Source organism: Lissotriton vulgaris, chromosome 5 (assembly GCF_964263255.1).
Source record: "Lissotriton vulgaris chromosome 5, aLisVul1.2, whole genome shotgun sequence".
NCBI lineage: Eukaryota > Metazoa > Chordata > Amphibia > Caudata > Salamandridae > Lissotriton > Lissotriton vulgaris.
Window position 1 is genome coordinate 1,512,886,662 of NC_141693.1, and position 18,151 is coordinate 1,512,904,812.

General features: G+C 48.9%; 1 protein-coding gene across 1 annotated transcript in view; it reads right to left on the reverse strand.

The window, feature by feature from the left end:
- Positions 1-18,151, reverse strand: part of PSMA5 (proteasome 20S subunit alpha 5) — a 64,211-nt gene that overhangs the window by 30,616 nt on the left and 15,444 nt on the right. Inside the window, exon 3 of the mRNA XM_086923560.1 lies at positions 1,039-1,165. Within this exon, the coding sequence (XP_086779686.1) occupies positions 1,039-1,165 (127 nt within the window). The remainder of the gene's footprint in view (positions 1-1,038; positions 1,166-18,151) is intronic.

Genomic DNA, 18,151 nt, shown 5'->3' on the forward strand with positions numbered 1-18,151 from the left:
GGATTTTGTTTCATTTTGGTGTCATTGAAAAGATACAAATATTTCCTATGTTTATAATTTGGTTTTGGATTTTCATTGTGTGTTGTGCCTTAATTATCTACTGAATTGGTGTTTTTAAATGCTTTACATACCTGTCTTTGAAGTTAAGACTGCCTGCTCGCAGCCAAGCTACCAAGTATTGAGCATAGGAATACTTTTCTAAGACCAATTCTGAGCCCTATATTGTGTCAGTGGTATTATTGACTGTGGTTCCAACAGAAGGAGGTACTAGCTATGTATTCAAGTAAAGTAAGTTAAGTAGACACTGAAGGAGAAAGTATTAATGCAAACTCAACTATTGAGACCGATAAAAGGGTGTCATTTTTTTCTTTTTTTTTTTGCTAATCCCTCCATCCCCAGAATCGCCTGTCTGCAACACTAGGGCAGGATTAAAGGTAAAACTCAGGCTCTGCACAATCTTCTACTTACACAGTTGTATCACTCTCAGATTTAAAATGAGTAACATGCCTCCTGGTCAACGTCTGTTTTGCACCTCATGCAGCAGCTGCCTCTGGTCAGTGTGCAAAGCCGATTGTTTCCCAAAGCACTGCTTGTCACACAACAGCTGAAAATCATCCCTGAACACTGCACTCTACTGACCCAGAGGCTGGACTCAGCCGGACAGTCTGCTACCGCTGCCAGCTGCGTCCGGCTTGAAACAGCCTCACTTCTGGATCCCGCTCAGGGCACTGGCCTACACCCGGATACAGATGCCAGACAGGAGCACACTGTGCCCGACCTATGCTCATGTACAGCCCTCACATTGTGAATTCCAGTCGTGCAGAAGTGGCTGTCAGTATCTGCTCACATGAAAAACGGGGCAAGAGGAGGTACAGCAGGTGCACAGCTCTGCAAACACATGTATATTAATGCAAATAATGAGGAATGTTATCACATGCAAAGAAGCCAGCAGGCAGTAAAGTACACCACCAGTTCGATGTAAAGTGGCATACTACTCCCACACAGGCGGTTCTAGGGGTGAGCAGATGGCATGCTTACCAATGTGAGAATCTATTTCCACAATCTTTTCTATGCTGGCGGGTTCCATGAGTGGCGACGTGATCCTCTTCTCCACAGCCAAACATACCCCCTCGGCGGTCTGGATCCCGATAGCAGTGGAACCGAGCTAGAAGGAGGGGAGACAGTGAGGGTAACTGTAAGCATCACTCCCATCATGAAGGGCAATCTAAAGAGAGGATAAACAGAGGCAAATGCGTCTCGACAGAATCGAGGAAACTAGAACTCTGTCATTTCAAGGATGAGGGCAAAGGTACAGACACTCCATTAAAGAACAGCACACGTACAACATGGTGAACAACAGTATTAAGCACAGATGTCATTAGTGCACACTGCCACACACATGAACAGTTTAGTTACAGAAAATGCACGCTTCCCTCAGCGTTAGTGTGTTTATGTGACAGTTTTGGGGACACTGAAGGGTGATGGGGGCCAATACAAGTGTATGTAAGCTGGTGTTGCAGATTACACGTTGTGTGTAAAGAGGACTATCACGTTCTGGCAGTTTGTCTGTAAGGATGAAAGATGGTTTGAGAGGGTGTGACAGGACCAAGTGGCAGTAATGGTGAAATCAATAAAATGATAGAGGCCATCAAAGAATAATAACATTCATCCACTGTGGATGAAACAAAGAAAACAGAGAAATTTAAATTTCATAATCATGTAAATGTACAAACTGCATTGTGTTGGTGCATTTAGTAAAGTGAACTTACTCATGCAATTAATGGTTTAAATGATGTCCTATTTAAGAGTTCATGTGCGATTTTGAGCTCACGGACAACAGTAACTAGTGGGCTGCGAATCATCAGTTAAACACTGTATGGGGAAAATCCCTAGTGCAGATGGCCTCCTTCTTGAATGTAATGCCTTCTTTGTGGACCATCTGGTGCCCAAGCTGGTGAAGCTTTACAATGAAGCGTTGGAACTCGTGAGTTTCCCCCCACAACTTGTGAGGCACTGGTGACCACATTGTTTTAACCCAGGAAACCCCCTGATGAGTTATCAGCATACTGCTCCCTCTCCAAATTAAATGAGGACTATAAATTCCTTGGAAAGCTATTTGCCAACAGGCTGCTTCCTTATATGCCATGCCGTATCAACGTTGACCAAAGTGGCTTAATTTCAGGTTGTAGCATGTCACAAAATATATGGCGTCTTTTTAAAATATTGGAGTAGGCTTCCCAGCAGTGGCCGGATGTGAACTGTTTTATCAGTTGACATGCAGAAGGACTACGATTCCGCTAAGTTGCAGTTGCCTCCATGAGGTGTTAGACCGTTATGGTATAGGAAGCACCTTCCACAGATGGGTTAAGGTCCTTTATACCTTCCAAACAGCGAGAGATCATACAGGATATGCAACTTGTGTTCCCCTGTGTATATTAAGCGCTCTGAAACCCCCGGGTCTAGCTGTTGCTATATAAAACAAATAAATAAAAAAAATATCAGAGCAATATTATATAGGCAGCGGCATCAGGCAACACTGCCCCATTATCCCCTTCTGTCCACACTGGCAATTGAGCCATTTGTCTTTTTTATTATTATCAATCACAATAAAAGTTGCATTCATAACATTAGAAGGAAATCATTGTACATAACCATTTTACATCCATATTTACAGTATCATTTTCTAGGAGAAAAGGGTGCAAAAGTAAATTCAATAAATCAAATCTCATATTTCCCCTTCCTGCCCTTTGCAATGGTTCTTTCCTGTGAAGTTGCAGGCACGGTTCAGTGAGTCAGTGATTGTATTTCCATCTCGAGTAGGCAGTAGCATAGTATTTGTTACCCTTTCTTCTATTTCTAACCCATAACAGCTCAACCATGGGTCCCAGATCCACTAACTTTTTGGGGCATCCTCTGGCGGCATAAGTTGTCTTTTCTGGTCCCATATATAGGTCCATACCAGCTCTCAACTTTTTTAGAGTGGACGTATGTCGCGCTCCTCAGTTCCTGGCAATGTCCCTTTTGGCCACTATGAGCCCTAAGTTACATGGTAGCAGTTTGTATCTATGAAGATCAATCATTGTGGCAATACCAAAAAAAAATATATATATATATATATATATATATATATATATATATTGCAGCACATAATTGCAACCTCCCCTCGGGTGCATTAAGGCCCCCTCCCAATCAATGTCCTCTAATGGACCAGTGATGTTTTCCAATTTGTACTGTAGGGATTTTAGCGTATAAACTTATTGATTAGAGTTTTATAAGTCCAGGAGACTGCTTTGGAGGGTATTTCCTCCTGTAGCAGCCTGCCTTCCAATGGCGCATACTCAGGGTTTGTGGTTGTGTCTACTTTCTCTGCTCTCCAGGCATGCTGGACTTGAGGGTATTTGTATTTTTGTGTGTGCATCAGTTGAAATTCGGCTTGTAGCGCCGAAAAGGGGATTAGATCGCCTCCTTGCATGATTTTGCCCAGCATGGAAATTCCCACCATGTCCCACTTCCTGAAATCCCGTCTATTTTGGGTAGTGTCCTGCCTTCCCATAGTGGTGTCGCCTTTGTGAGTCTCCTGTCCCATCCCATATGTCTTTCAGCCCCCTTCAATGCCTCATTACTCTGTGTTGCGCACAGCAGGCCTCTGGTGCCCGTCACTTCATATTCATAGTGAAGGTGGGTTTGATTCTGGAATTGGAGCGTGTTCAGGGCATATGTTGGGTGGTCACCCGCCGAGTGCCCCCATTTGTTGATTACAATGAGATGCGTTGCCCTATAATGGGACATAATTTCCGGGAGTGCTATCCCTCCATTGTACGGACTACATTGTAGTGTATGTAGCGCCACACCAGGGTGACCCCCATCCCACAGCAACGTTCGAAGGTCATCATTAACTGTAAAAAGAGATTGTTCCTGGAATTTTATGGTATGTGTTTTATAAGATATAGAGCAGTTTTGGGAGAGTAATCATCTTATACATAGTTGTAACAATGTAAGGGTAAGTTGCCGCCATCTAGCAACGTCTTCTTGAAATTCCGCAATGACCAGCTTAAGGTTTCCTTGGAAATGAACAGTCCCAGGTATTTAAACCCCTCAAACAACCGGGATGTGTCCTGGTATTGTATATGTGTGTGTGTGTATGTATATATATATATATATATATATCTCTCAATGGTAACTCCTATAGGGTATGGGCTTGATTTGTCCCAGTTAATAGTATAGCCTGTGTGATCGCCAAATTTCTTAAATAGATATAGAATTAATGAGATTGGGTCATCAGGGTTAGTAATCTATAGTAAGATGCCGTCCGCACAGAGCGCGATCCGTTCTGCTCTTCCACATTTTTCATTGTACTGGAAACCACTTATCCCAGGGTGAGATCTGATCAGGCAAGCCAGTGGCTCCAGCACCAGAGCAAACATGGGAGACAAGGGGCAGCCCTGTCTGGTTCCTCTTTTTATTGGAAAATCCACGGATAGCATCCTGTTGACTCAAACTCTGGCTCTCGGGCTGGTTTATAGTAAGTCCACCCATGATATAAAGCTTTAGCCGAATCCGAATTTTAACAAGACTTGATGTATAAAAGCTAGTGAACTGTCAAAGGCCTTTTGCGCATCCAGTGAGAGGAATAGGTGAGGAGTGGATCTATCTTTCACGTGTCCAGCCAGTTGGCTAGGCGTCAGAGGTTAAGATAATTAGCTCGTTAAGGCATAAGGCTCGATTGGTCATGGTGGATAAGGGCTGCTATTACTGTTACCAACCAGGCCGCAAGAATAGAGGCCAAGATTTTGGTTTCAACATTTAGCAGCGAGATTGGGCAATATCACCCACAACTCTCAAGCGGTTTCCCCGGCTCGTGAATTACTACTATTGTAGCATTGCAGAGGTCTGCAGGAAGTGATCCCTCTTCCTGTGCCGCATTGTATATCTCCAGCAGATATGGACCTAGGCAGTTAGCATTTTGCTTAAAATATTCTGCGGGTAGTCCAGTTGGACTTGGGGCTTTACCTGATTTTTGTCTGCTAATTGCATCTAGTACTTCTTTCAGGGTAATATCCTCCTCTAAACCATTTTGATCAGCTTGGGTCGGGGAGGGGGTCTCTATATCCTCAAGGAAGGCGGCTAACTGGGTCTCATCTGTTAATGGCCTAGCATCATAAAGTCCCTTACAGAAGTGGGCAAATGCCCCAGCTATAGTGTTCACAGTAGAGTGCACCTCTTTGTTCTCATGCATCACATTCACCCATCTTGCCTTCCTATCCTTCTTGCCCAGCCAGGGCAGTAGTTTTCCTGCCCGGTCCCCAGATTTATAAAGTCGATGACGCAAGGCCTGAATTTGCGTTTGTACCTCTCTTTCTGTCAATGCATTAAGTTCCCTATGCATAAGCGCTATCAGACGCATCTGGGCCGTGTCTACATCGAACTAAAGTTGCAGGACATTTTTTCCAGTGCCTCTACTTGTTGGGTCTCTTCATGCCTCTTTCGTGCCATCGTATCCTGTATTTGACCCCGTAGCACTGGTTTATGAGCCTCCCATAAGGTTGTTGCAGAGGGCACCGTGCCCTTGTTTTCACTGAAGTAAAGGTAGGTAACCCCCGCAAATTTGTGTCACTTAGCTCCCACGTATTTAATCTCCATTCAATGTTCTGCCTATTACGCCTCCCTCCTATTGTTAGCCAGAGCGGTGAGTGGTCTGAAATTCCTCAAGTCAGCTATTCCACCTTCGCTATGTTCCTAACCTCCCCTGCCGGCGCAAAGAAATAGTCTAGTCTAGAGAAGACTTTGTGCACTCCAGAGAAGTATAAATTGGTGTGATTAGTTGGCTGATGTCGGCACCAGAGATGTTAGACCCAAGGAGTTTGCGAATTCAGCCAGGGGTGTAGGAATGTGGGTTCCAGTGCGTATGCAGTCTAAATACGGGTCACAAACATCATTGAAATCCCCCCGTTATATGTGTGGAGGAGTCAGAATCTAGCAAGATTTTGGCTATGGCATCTAATGTCTGGGTTGCAGCCGCGGTTGAGCATATATACTAACAAGAGTCAGCTCTTTCCGTCCCCATGTACCCTGAACTGCAACAAAAGTTCAGTTTGGATCATTCTAGGTTTTGGTAATACGAAATGGAGACGTTTTCTTGATTAAGATCTCCCTTCCTCTTGCTCCGGAAGAAAAACCACATGTGCGAGCGTAGTCTACATACCTCTACCTAAAAAAGTGCAATGTGTTCCCATCAAGTGGGTCTCCTGTTGGAAGACAATGTCAGGCTGGAGTCTCTTAAGGTACTTGGATACTAGCCCTCCCTTGATCTTGCTCCCCAATCCATTAACATTCCACGTCAAGGTCGTATATTAGTCTTCACCCATTATCTACTTGATCTTTCCTTCTCTTCACGTTGGGGGGGCTCTCCTATCTCTTCTGCCTTAATCCCATCTATGACTTTTGTTCCCCTACTGCTGACGGAATAAAAAAAGAAAACCCTATCAACTAATCTACGTATTATTCCCGATACCCTCATATCACTCCTGCCTCCCACACCCCACGCCCATCTCCCAAACAGTCAACGTGACAATCTGGCATAGATATAGCTTGGGAGGTCTGTAGTCCCACCCCTTGCCCAATCGATCTCATATCACACAAACAAACAAAAAAGATATACGTTTCTCAAGAGTCTTTTGCTCAACTGAGCAGAACGTATTGGTGTCGGGGGTGGGGGGGAAGCATCTTAGCAGGTCACTGCTGTTTCAACTGCAGCCATGCCCGTGTCTCGTCCTTCCTCGTCCATCTTGTTGCTGGTGTAGCATCTCTGACTTTCTCTTCTCCGTGTCCGATTTTTCTAGGCAAGTAATTGTTACTCAAAAGTTGATGATCACTATCCGTATAGGCAAGGTATTCTTTATCATAGAGCTCAGAGTTGGGACTGACCCATTGGCTGGGGCATAGTTCACTGGTTTTGGCTTCTGTTGAGCTCACTGAGTCTGATCTCAGACCTCTCGTGACTGTGGAGGGAGTCTTCGGTATCTGTGTCCCCAGGCGGTTCTACGGAGACCTGCAGGAATACACCTTTTCCCCCCCTTTGTTGTTTAGGCATCACTCTACTCTGGGTGCCTTCAGACATCGAGCCGGTTCCTCTCTCTTCTCAGAGGGGGGCGCTCTTCGATCCAGGCACACGCCTCTGCTGGGGTTTGCAAAAAATTGGATTTACCCTGAAAAAGGATCTTTAGTTTGGTTGGGACGCGCAGCATGTACTGGAGTTTCAAGGCCCTGAGCTTTACCTTGACTGCATCGAAAGTGCGCCTCTGCCTCAGAACGGCGCGCGAGTAGTAGGGGAAGATCATGATTTTTGCATTTGCGTGCTTAAGTTCACCTGTTCGCCATGACTGAGGATCCGGTACAGACCCTTGAAGTTCAGAAACGGAGCTATCAGAGGCCTCTGGGGAGCCCCAGGAGGTGGTCTCGTGGCTGGCATTCTATGGGCTCAGTCTTTAAGCCATGTCCAAAGGAAGGCTCCTGGATCCGAGCCCTCTGCTCCCTCAGGTAGCCCCATGAACCACAAGTTATTTCTCCTGGCCCTATATTCAGCGTCATCCACCATGTAACCTGTTTTATCGCTGCCTGCAAGCTGGAGACATCAGCCTTAAGGGTGTGTGTGATGGGTCTTCTACGTCTGAGATCAAGAGTTTATGTTACTCTGTCTGAGATGTTGCGCATGTCTTGGCACAATAGGTTCACTTCAGATCGTATTTCAGCTCCCCTCAATGGCTTCCCTGGAGAAATGAATAGCCTGGAGCACGGCCGCATTGTCCGGCGCTACCTGGGGCTTTGATTTGGTATATCTGTCCATTCTACCCTGCTTTTGCATTTTTGGTTCTTGGTCTCTCACCATCGTATACTATCAGGCGGTAGGGGGACCCACTCGAATTCCTGACACTTCTTCTCCCCCTTTTTCTTTCTGACTTTGATTGCTGTCAACTGTCAATAGGTGCTTGAGGTCTTGGACGAGAGAATTCTGTAGCAGGGTTACTGCTTTTGGGTACTTTCATGTGACTAGTTCTCGTGTTCGGTATCTGCTGTGTCACTCTTGTGCCATGTTCTGCACAGTGATTAAGGACGCAAGTGGTAGGTCTTCAATATGGTAGTCGTGGCTAGAGAGTCACTTAATTAAAGAGCAATTCCTATCTTTGATGGAGTCTCTCGTGTTGTTGTATAAGCACCTCCCAAGACTTCCTCACATCGATTCCTCTATTCATGTGCAGCGATGCCGGTTTACCACTCTCCTCACATGTGGATTGCGTGTTTCAGAATGTATGCCGGAAGCGTAGCCTTATATGACACTTATGACAAACCCTCCTCTTCTTTAAACATTCATTTATTGTCCATAATCTAGGGTTCTCATACAGCTCTAGTGCTTTAGTAGCGCATGCCGACTAGTCAGAGACTAGTCCTGTTTGCCGTTTGCTTTTTGGATGATGATCGGAGGCTACCCTCCGCTATCTCTAGGATGGCAGCCCCATCTAGTTCTCCTACTGGGGGGGGGGGGGGAGGCTCATGCTTTGCTCCCCAGGGCGCAGTGTAATCCTTCCGCTATGGGGGCCCCCTCTGTTGCTGGGTGGCCCGGATTCATAGCTTGGTCAGGTGGGACCTATATCTATTGGAGCATTTGTCTAGTTCCAGGTGGCCCAGAGCACTATCTGGGGGCGGGGGGAGGAGGGGTGGGGGGGGGGGGGAAGAGCGGTCCTGCTTCCCCCTTCGTACCTCTTAGGTAGGTTCTCCTTTTAGCACAAGTGGAGGCCCGAGCCCAGTCTCTCGCAACGCCAATATCTCCCAGCACACCTCTCCCTTCACTTGTATGGCGGCTTCACGCTGTATACCCTCCCAGGAGCAGGTCACTCATTCGCCTCTACCAGGCCTCTTGTCTCTATTTCACTTCACCCCTTTGTGGTCCGCATTGGTGGAGAGCTAGTGTTTCAGTTTGTTTTTTTCCCAGCTTTACATATGAAGGGGCTTGGCCTCACAGTGGTCATTCCTGCTGCTGTTGTGAAGGATCAGGTGGGTGGGACACCGCCCCAGTCGGCCATATTTGGATTTCCTACCCTAGGCCGCTCACCTTTGCTGCCGGTCACTATCGGGAAAAGCCAGTGTGCCGGGGTCTCAGGCCCACCTTCTCTCATGAGAGTGCCGCTGCGTCAATCACTATTGCCCCGGGGGAGTCAGGGAGGCTGTGTGGATGTTCCTACACTCCAACCCGAGCAGCTCTTCCAGTGTCACAGATTGCTCTGCCCCACGGCTTCTCTCACCTGTGCGCGGGCCGATATTTGCACAGCTGGTCGTCTTGGAGCGTGTGATCACAGCTGCCGGTAGTCTCCACCTCCGTTATGGGATCGGGAATATTTCTCGCTGGGTGGGAGCTGCCACGTATAGCCCAAGGAGTGGGGCTCCACCTACTTGCCCTCAATCGGGTGAGCGTCTCTGCTTCGTCTTCTCGGTCCACCACGCTTCAGTGACACTTCAGACCAGCTACCTCACATAACTTTACAACCACTCATCGTAGGCTTCTGCTAGTCTGCTCAAAACTTGCCCGGCTCGAGTATGGAGTCAGCGACACAGATTTAGGGAATGTACTGGCGTTTGGAATGTCAGGATTTAAACAAGATTGTGTATGGGCAGCCGAAACTCCGGCAGATGCGTCTATCCAGCCATTCTCCTGGCCTTGCCACCAATTGAGCCATTTGTGGTACACTCGACAGATCTTTGGAACTGGGGAATTTCAATGGTGGCATGAACGAGTTTCCCTCTATGAGGATGATCTGTTGTATCTTAAGGAGCCAGACAATAACATCACAGATGTTCTTGCCAGCCTATCTGGGCTGAAGGTGAACTGAGTGAAGATTAGCTGGCTCCCATCAAGACAGATTCCCCAACCCCCTGTTGTGGGATGATCCATTAGTTATACTCCCTTAAAATGGGAGGCATCCTTTTCAAAAACCTGGGAATACAGTTCTACCAGGAGATGGCAGAGGTCACGGAGGGCAATATTGGACAGGCCATGAGGTCTCTCCATTCTCAAGCGACATTCTGGTGCTCTCTTTCCCTTACAGTTGCTGGGCGGATACAACTTTTTAAAATCATACTGGTGCTGCCTCTCCTTTATTATTATCCTAATTTATCAACTATTCTCCGTAGGCAACATGTCAAAGAAGTGAACAGCTTGTTATCAGGCTTGATCTGAAATGGCAGCTGCCTCAGGGGGGCCTTGAACACAATCGAGAAGCAGGTAAAGCAGGGGTGCCCCGGATTCCAAGTTGTATTATCTGGCAGCTCAGACACAATGGCTTTCGCGCTCGCTAGCTCAGAGGAACCTAGAAAGCTCAGAATTGAGACAAACAGTTCAAGGCCACACACAATCACTGGTTGGATCTTCCAGCCGAAGTGAACACACAACTCTACGCCCTGCCTCCAAAGAGCAGCACAATACTGCCGTTTGAAGGCACTACAGCAGACAAAAGACTCAACCAAATTTACCAATTAACTTGTTGCTGGCAAGTGTGCCAGGTTGCGATAACAGAACAGTGACCCACTAGGAGTGGGCGCACCTTACCACTTTTCAAGAACGGGATTTTAATACCCTTAGATTCTCTACTAACACTGGCTTTCCCCAACTTACTTTTCAGCTCATAAGACTTTTCTAGCACAAATGTGCCCACTCTGGGGATCACTAGACCGGAGCTTCAACCCCATGGCTATATGCAGCCCTTTTTTAGTATGGACACACGTAGACTACTTTTCATATGGCTGTACAGTGCCTTGCAGACATGCTCTACTCCATTGACCAGACTTCAAATCTACTGTGAAGGCAGACGTAGGCCACTGCCATTTGTGACAAGTATTGGGGCAGTTTACTCAGTATCTCAGGAAAGGTTCTAGAAATGCTAGGCAACACAGTTTCCATACTATCAGACACACAGGGCTTACACCGCCCCCCATATGATAGGTATGCTACAGCACAATGGAGTGGTTTGCTGTCCTCACTTCCAAGCAAAGATGGCAGATTTTTCTTAATAAGATGTGGAAGTACCCAGTAATTGTCCTGTTCTGACACAAAGTCCAGGTTGCAAGGGCAGGTGATGGGTCGTGGGACATATACAACCCCAGGCCCAATAATGATACCTTACCACCAGAGAGTGCAGTATTGTCTGAGGCTGAGAAAGAGGATCCAAGCCACCCTTCAGGTGCTTACTGAGTTTTCCTGCAGCCTGGAAACTTACCCACTATAAACAGAGGTGGTACTCTCCATGACTATCGGAACACCCACGCCCCAGTATGGACACCTGCTCCCTCTATGCAATGGGGCCTTCTGACTACATGTTCACTCCCTGAGTGTTCCTCTGGCTCGATAGGAGAATCGGCTCAATAGGAGGTTCTACATTATGGTTATAAGTGTTTTTAGGTCTCGGCTAGCGTAGGCTGCGCAGTCTCGCTGGCGAGATTTAATGATATGGAGTAAGTTTCACTAGCAAGGTTAAGACCCGCCCCTCATTTCCATTGGCTGGCGTCACCGTTTATGCTAACTGTGGCCAGCCATTGGAAAAGAGGTGTTAGTGACGTACTCTTCTCTCTTTTGAAGCCATCCCACATGGACTAGCTTCCTTGACTTACTGCTGGCGTAAAAGCTTTCTCATCTTCTTTATGGGTCCAAACAGATGGCCCCATAAAGAAGGTAAGGAACCTTTCACTCCAGCAGTAAGTCGGGCTCTAAAAGTGAAAACAGCACGTCGATGCGTGCGATTTCGGCGATAATCGCGGCACCCGCGCTTTACTTTCAATGTTTCAGTAAAGCACAGGTGCCGCGGCTGCCTGGCGAGCACTTGTTTGCTATTACCAAGAACTATTACTAGTTCAGCTTCAGCTGCGACGATCCCTGGTATCGCTGTAACGCACTGAAAACTAAACTGCTGCTGCATTTGTATTTTGGCGCCTCTGCTGATTACCTGGCTCTCTCAGCGCTTTTGGAATCATTATTGCCGCATTTGTAAAGCGCTTTTGGTCAGATTGTGCTATATTTGTAAAGCACTTTTGGTCAGATTGTGCTATATTTGTAAAAGCGCTTTTGGTCAGATTATGCTATATTTGTAAAGCGCTTTTGGTCAGATTGTGCTATATTTGTAAAAGCGCTTTTGGTCAGACTGTGCTGTATTTGTAAAAGCGCTTTTGGTCAGACTGTGCTGTATTTACATAGCGCTTTAGGACAGATTGTGCTTACTCGCTGTATTTCTGCTATTCTTACCCCTGTCTGCCTACCACTCGGACCCTCCATTTTGTTGTTGTTGACCTCCCCAGGCCCGCCCCTCAGCCACACTACCGCCTCCCTGCTGCCCCTCCCACGCTCCGCCCCCTCCACTATCCATTAATGTCAGATGGTCCCACGCGCAGCGTCCACGCGCTAAGGACACGCCGAAGGTGCGCCAAAGGTAAGCCCGTCTACGCCCGTCCGCGCCTGGACCGCGCCCAGCGCCAGCCCCCCTGCCCCTCGCGCTGCCCAGCCCCCCCGCGTTACCTACGATGCCGCCACCCTCCTAGCCCTTAACCCCGGTCGCGCCCCCAACTGCGTCCAAGCCGCTCCTGGACGCACCCATGGACCGTTCTCCTGCTTCTCCTGCAATTTTCGCGGCACGGACAACATCTCCGCTACGACCACACCACAGATTCCCCACCCCACCCACCTACAATGCATCCTTCTCAACACCCGCTCGGTCCACAGGCACGCCATTGACCTTTGGAACCTACTTGACACCATCTCTCCTGACGTCGCCTTCCTAACGGAAACATGGATGAACGCTTCCTCCGCCCCTGACATCGCCATCGCTATCCCTGATGACTATAAGATCACACGCAAGGACCGCTCCGACCATACAGGAGGAGGAATCGCTATCGTCCATAAGAAATCCATCCGCATCTCTACCAGCTCCGACGCCAACCTCGCTAACTCCGAACACCTTCACTTCCAGATCCACATCAACCCAAAGACAACTCTCAGAGGCACCCTCATCTACAGACCACCAGGACCCCGCGCAAAATTCAGTGAAGACATCACAGACTTCATCACCCCACACGCGCTCCCCTCCAAAGACTACATCCTTCTGGGAGACCTCAACTTCCACCTTGAAAAGATCAACGACCACAACACCGCCACCCTCTTAGACAACCTCGCCAACCTCGGACTTAAACAACTGGTCACTTCCCCCACCCACATCGCAGGTCACACACTCGACCCCACTTCACCTCCAGCAACCATGTCTCCTTCAGCCACACTACGGATCTCCTCTGGACTGACCACAGCTGCGTTCACTTCACCTACAACAAGCCGAAACCCATCAACCACCTTCAACCAACTCTACAAAGAAACTGGAACAAAATCACCACGGATCAGATCTCCACATCGCTCCTTCGAACCTCCCCAGCCCTCTCCTCTAACGCCAACGAAGCCGCCTCCAACCTCACCCTTTGGTTATCCAACACCGCCGACACCTTAGCACCACTGAAAAAACGTCAACACAAACTTGGCAACAAGAAGGCCTCATGGTTCAACGATGATCTCAAGAAGTCCAAGAAACTGTGCCACTCCCTTGAAAAGGCCTGGAAAAAAGACCCATCCACCAGCAACAAGGACGCCTTCAAAAGCGCCACCCGTACTCACCACCAACTGATCCGAAAAGCCAAGAAAACAGCATTCAAGGATCGACTTGACAACAACGCCCACAACAGCAAGGAACTTTTCAACATCGTCAAGGAATTTTCCAACCCCTCGGCCAACTCCAACGACATCACCCCCTCTCAAACCCTCTGCGACTCCCTAGCCTCTTTTTTCCACAACAAGATTGCTGACATCCACAACAGCTTTGACAACCAACCCGGAAGCCAACCCACCCTACCATCTGCTGACCATCTTCCTCCAGTAAACACCCTTAACGCCTGGAACCCAATCTCCACGGAGGACACCATCCGCCTGATGAATTCCATCCACTCTGGATCCCCCACAGACCCATGCCCCCACCACATCTTCAACAAAGCAGACTCCGTCATAGCTCCGCACCTCCGAGACGTCATCAACTGCTCCTTCAACTCCGCTACCTTCCCAGAAGACTGGAAACACGCTGAACTCACCGCCCTTCTGAAAAAACCAACAGCAGACCCCACCGAACTCAAAAACTACCGCCCCATCTCGCTTCTTCCATTTCCGGCCAAAGTCATCGAGAAAGCCGTCAACAACCAGCTCGCCGCCTTCCTCGAAGCCAACAAATCACTTGACCCCTCACAATCTGGCTTCGAGCCAAACACAGCACTGAGACCGCCCTCATCGCAGCAACAGACGACATTCGAACTCTACTGGACAATGGAGACACAGTCGCCCTCATCCTCCTCGACCTCTCTGCAGCCTTCGACACAGTCTGCCACAGCACCCTTTTACAACGCCTCAGAAACATCGGAATCCAAGGAAAAGCACTGGAATGGATCACCTCGTTCCTCACCGGAAGAACACAGAGTCCGCCTCCCACCATTCAAGTCCGAGGCCTCTGAAATCATCTGCGGCGTACCTCATGGATCCTCACTCAGTCCCACCCTCTTCAACGTATACATGAGCCCCCTCGCGGCCATCGCCCGCCAACACAACCTCAACATCATCTCTTACGCGGACGACACCCAACTAATCCTTTCTCTCACCAAGGACCCCAGCACCGCCAAAACTAACCTACACGAAGGAATGAAAGAAGTCGCCGAATGGATGAAACAAAGCCGTCTGAAACTGAACTCAGACAAAACAGAAGTCCTCATCTTAGGTACATCCCCCTCTGCATGGGACGACTCCTGGTGGCCGGAACCCCTCGGAAAAGCACCCATCCCGACAGACCACGCACGGAACCTTGGCGTCATCCTGGATTCTTCACTCTCAATGAACAGACAAGTCAGCGCCGTATCCTCTTCCTGCTTTAACATCCTTCGCATGCTCAGAAAAACATTTCGCTGGATCCCCTCCGAAACAAGGAAAACAGTCACCCACGCTCTAGTCACGAGCCGACTGGACTACGGAAACACCCTTTACGCAGGCACCACCGCTAAACTCCAGAAGAAACTACAACGAATCCAAAACGCCTCAGCCAGGCTCATATTAGACATCCCACGCAACGAACACATCTCTGGTCACCTTAAAGACCTCCACTGGCTACCCGTCAATAAGAGGATCACTTTCCGACTGCTTACCCACGCACACAAATCACTCTACGACATCGGACCAGATTGCCTCAACTCTCGACTGTCCTTCTACACCCCCTCCCGCCAACTTCGCTCTTCCAGCCAAGCCTTCGCCACTGTACCTCGCATCAACAAGACCACCATGGGAGGCAGATCCTTTTCTTACCTGGCTGCCAAAACATGGAACTCACTCCCCGCTTACCTTCGCCTCACCCAGAATCACCTAGCGTTCAGAAAGCAGCTTAAAACGTGGATATTTGACAAATAATCCTCCTCCCCTTCATAAGCGCCTTGAAACCCTCTGGGTATGTAGTGCGCTATACAAATTTTATGACTTGACTTGGACTTGTTGTGAGTGGCAGTCGCACAGTATATAATTTCGGCTGCGTTTCAAGCCTCGCTCTGTCATTGGATAAAGGGTTCTACGACAGGACGGGGTTTCACAGGCATGGATGCCATTGGGCTGCCAGACCAGAGGGCTCACGGCAGGAACATGGCAACGGGAGCTGTAGCAGCAATGGCGGAAAGAGAAGGAGGCTGAACCGAGCAGTGAAGGTATTTGTCCGACTCATTGCGTGTATCCGGTCACAGTGGCTAGGGGCCTTAATGCAGTGAATACAAAGTGTTGCGCCGGAAGTGGCCATCTCGTTAAAATAGAGTCACAAGATGCTCAGCTCGTTCTTGAAAAAACAGAAAAACTCTTTTGCCTGATACTTTGGGTGGGGGGGAGGGGCGGGGCTGTTCCTCATTGCTTCACACATAGAGGCCCTTTGAACCCCCCCTCTGTACGAATATCAAATGTACTAGGCCTGCGGTTTCCCTCATGGTTCCTGCTGCCCGCCAGATGTGGCCTAACCCCCGCATTCTCTAGGGAGCGCTTCCGGGGCACCAGGTGACACACTTTATTGTGAAGGGGACCTCGTGAGAACCATGCGTGGTCCACTGCGCCACATCCGGCAGGAACCCCGGTCCCAGCGCGCTCATGACCTTGTGCACATGGCTGGACCCTTCTGCTCCGTCGCACTGCTAGTTGAGCAGATTTTTGATAGTTTTTTGGAATGCTATACTGTGGCTTCTAGGATGTCTCTAAGAGTCACCATTTTTGATCGGCTTAAGTTTCTTCATATGCATAGTTTTTTTGGGGGAGGGGTGGGCTGCTAGCCTTAAAGTCACTGCAGCGGACTCATTCCGGGGTTTCAACTTCATGAGGGACGAGGGTAGGGGTGAAATATGAACTGTCTTTCCAAAGAGGAGAACTAGTTGGCATCGACTTTCGGGAAAGAAAAAAATGCCCTTTAACCGCATCGCTGCGGCGGCTTTTCCCGCTGTGCGCGGCAAATTCAAAATTACCGCGTTACGTGACGAGCTGGCCTTGTCATCCGCGCAGGACAGGTAAGCGCGATGACGAGCCCAGCTCGTCAATAGCCTCGAAGGGGTTAACAAGACCTACACGTAAGCACAACCCTATTTGGATTATAGTTTTCTGGGGTTTGCCTTTAATTTTTTTAAGTCTCAACTGCTCCGTTCCTACTCGTTTCTCCTAGTTTGCGCCACAACTTTTATTCTTTCCCCCATTCTGTCCACCTACTTCATTTTCACTTCTACATCACTTTTTTTGTGTGTGGGGGAGGGGGTGGGGGAACCTTGTACTTACAATCTGCTCCCAGACGCCTTCTTTTTTGAAAATGTGCTTTACGCACAACCCCCCCCCCCACCTTTGGTTTCCGTTGAAGTGTGTTTGGTTACGTAGCTTTGGCCAAACCTCTCGATTAATAGTGGTTATCAATCTTTGTTTTGTAATTGTATCTTCATATGTCAACTTGTAAAAATACCAAACAGGAAGGCATTGCTGTTACCTCTGCAGCTCCTGTGTTTTCAATTCCACCATGGGCCAGACGTCCCTCCCCGCTGCAAGTTCCACTGTCTCCCCACGATTCACGCTGCCTTCAATCCCAGGGCTCAGGGTTCCCCTGTGTTATTAGGCTCCCGCCCGTGGCTCCGGTACGCGCAACACAAGCGCCTCGGGCCCCCTGAGGCCACTGAACTCAAACATATCGAAATACACTTTACACAAGTCTACTCTGATAAGTGTCGATAACTTAATGTGCAGAGTTTACACAGGCTCACCTCTTCACTTTGTCTGCGCGAGGCTTAGAGGGAAGACTGTTTGCTGCCGAAAGGTGAATTAATGGCTTCTGGGGGACTGCAAGGGGGTGTGGGTGGGGGGGGCAGAGCACAGGGCTCGAGCCCCCCGCCCCCACCCTTAGCACTTCATCATGCCACTCTCACCTGGAGAAGGGGTCTCAGGCTCTTGTTACCGGCGGAGGTCTACTGTGCTGGCTCGAATCATAGGGCTGCATACGTTGTTTACAAACACAACCGAGCTGAAGGGGTGGGAGTCTGGATACCGGCGACGGAACGCGAGGGCCTGAGTGTTGCTGTTAGGAGGGCGCAGGAGGGGCGCCGGGCTGGTGGCGCCCCTATAAGAAACAGGATTCCTCACCGGCCATGGAACCGCACTGGTGGCGCTGGAGGATCGTAGGGCATTAAGCGGGCGAGAGCGGCAGGAGCTGGAAACGGCAGGATCCTATACTTTGTTCTTCCTATGACGACCAGATCGCGCGCGCGCGGCTCTCTGTGCTTGCGCGCGCGGCTCTCTGTGCTTGTGTGTCTAATACGTATTGACAATTGTTTGGCACTTCAGCCAATCAGAGAGCACTGCACTGAATTCTGAAGTGCTCATTAGATGTGGAGTCTGTGCCTACCCTGGCCTATGTAAGCACTGTTACAGCCATGCTCTCCTGGTTGGGGGATACCAAACAGCCAATACTAGAGCTGCGCAGAATTCTGCAATGCTCATTACCTGGAGGGTTTACCTGTGGCTCTATAGTGTGTAGGCACTATT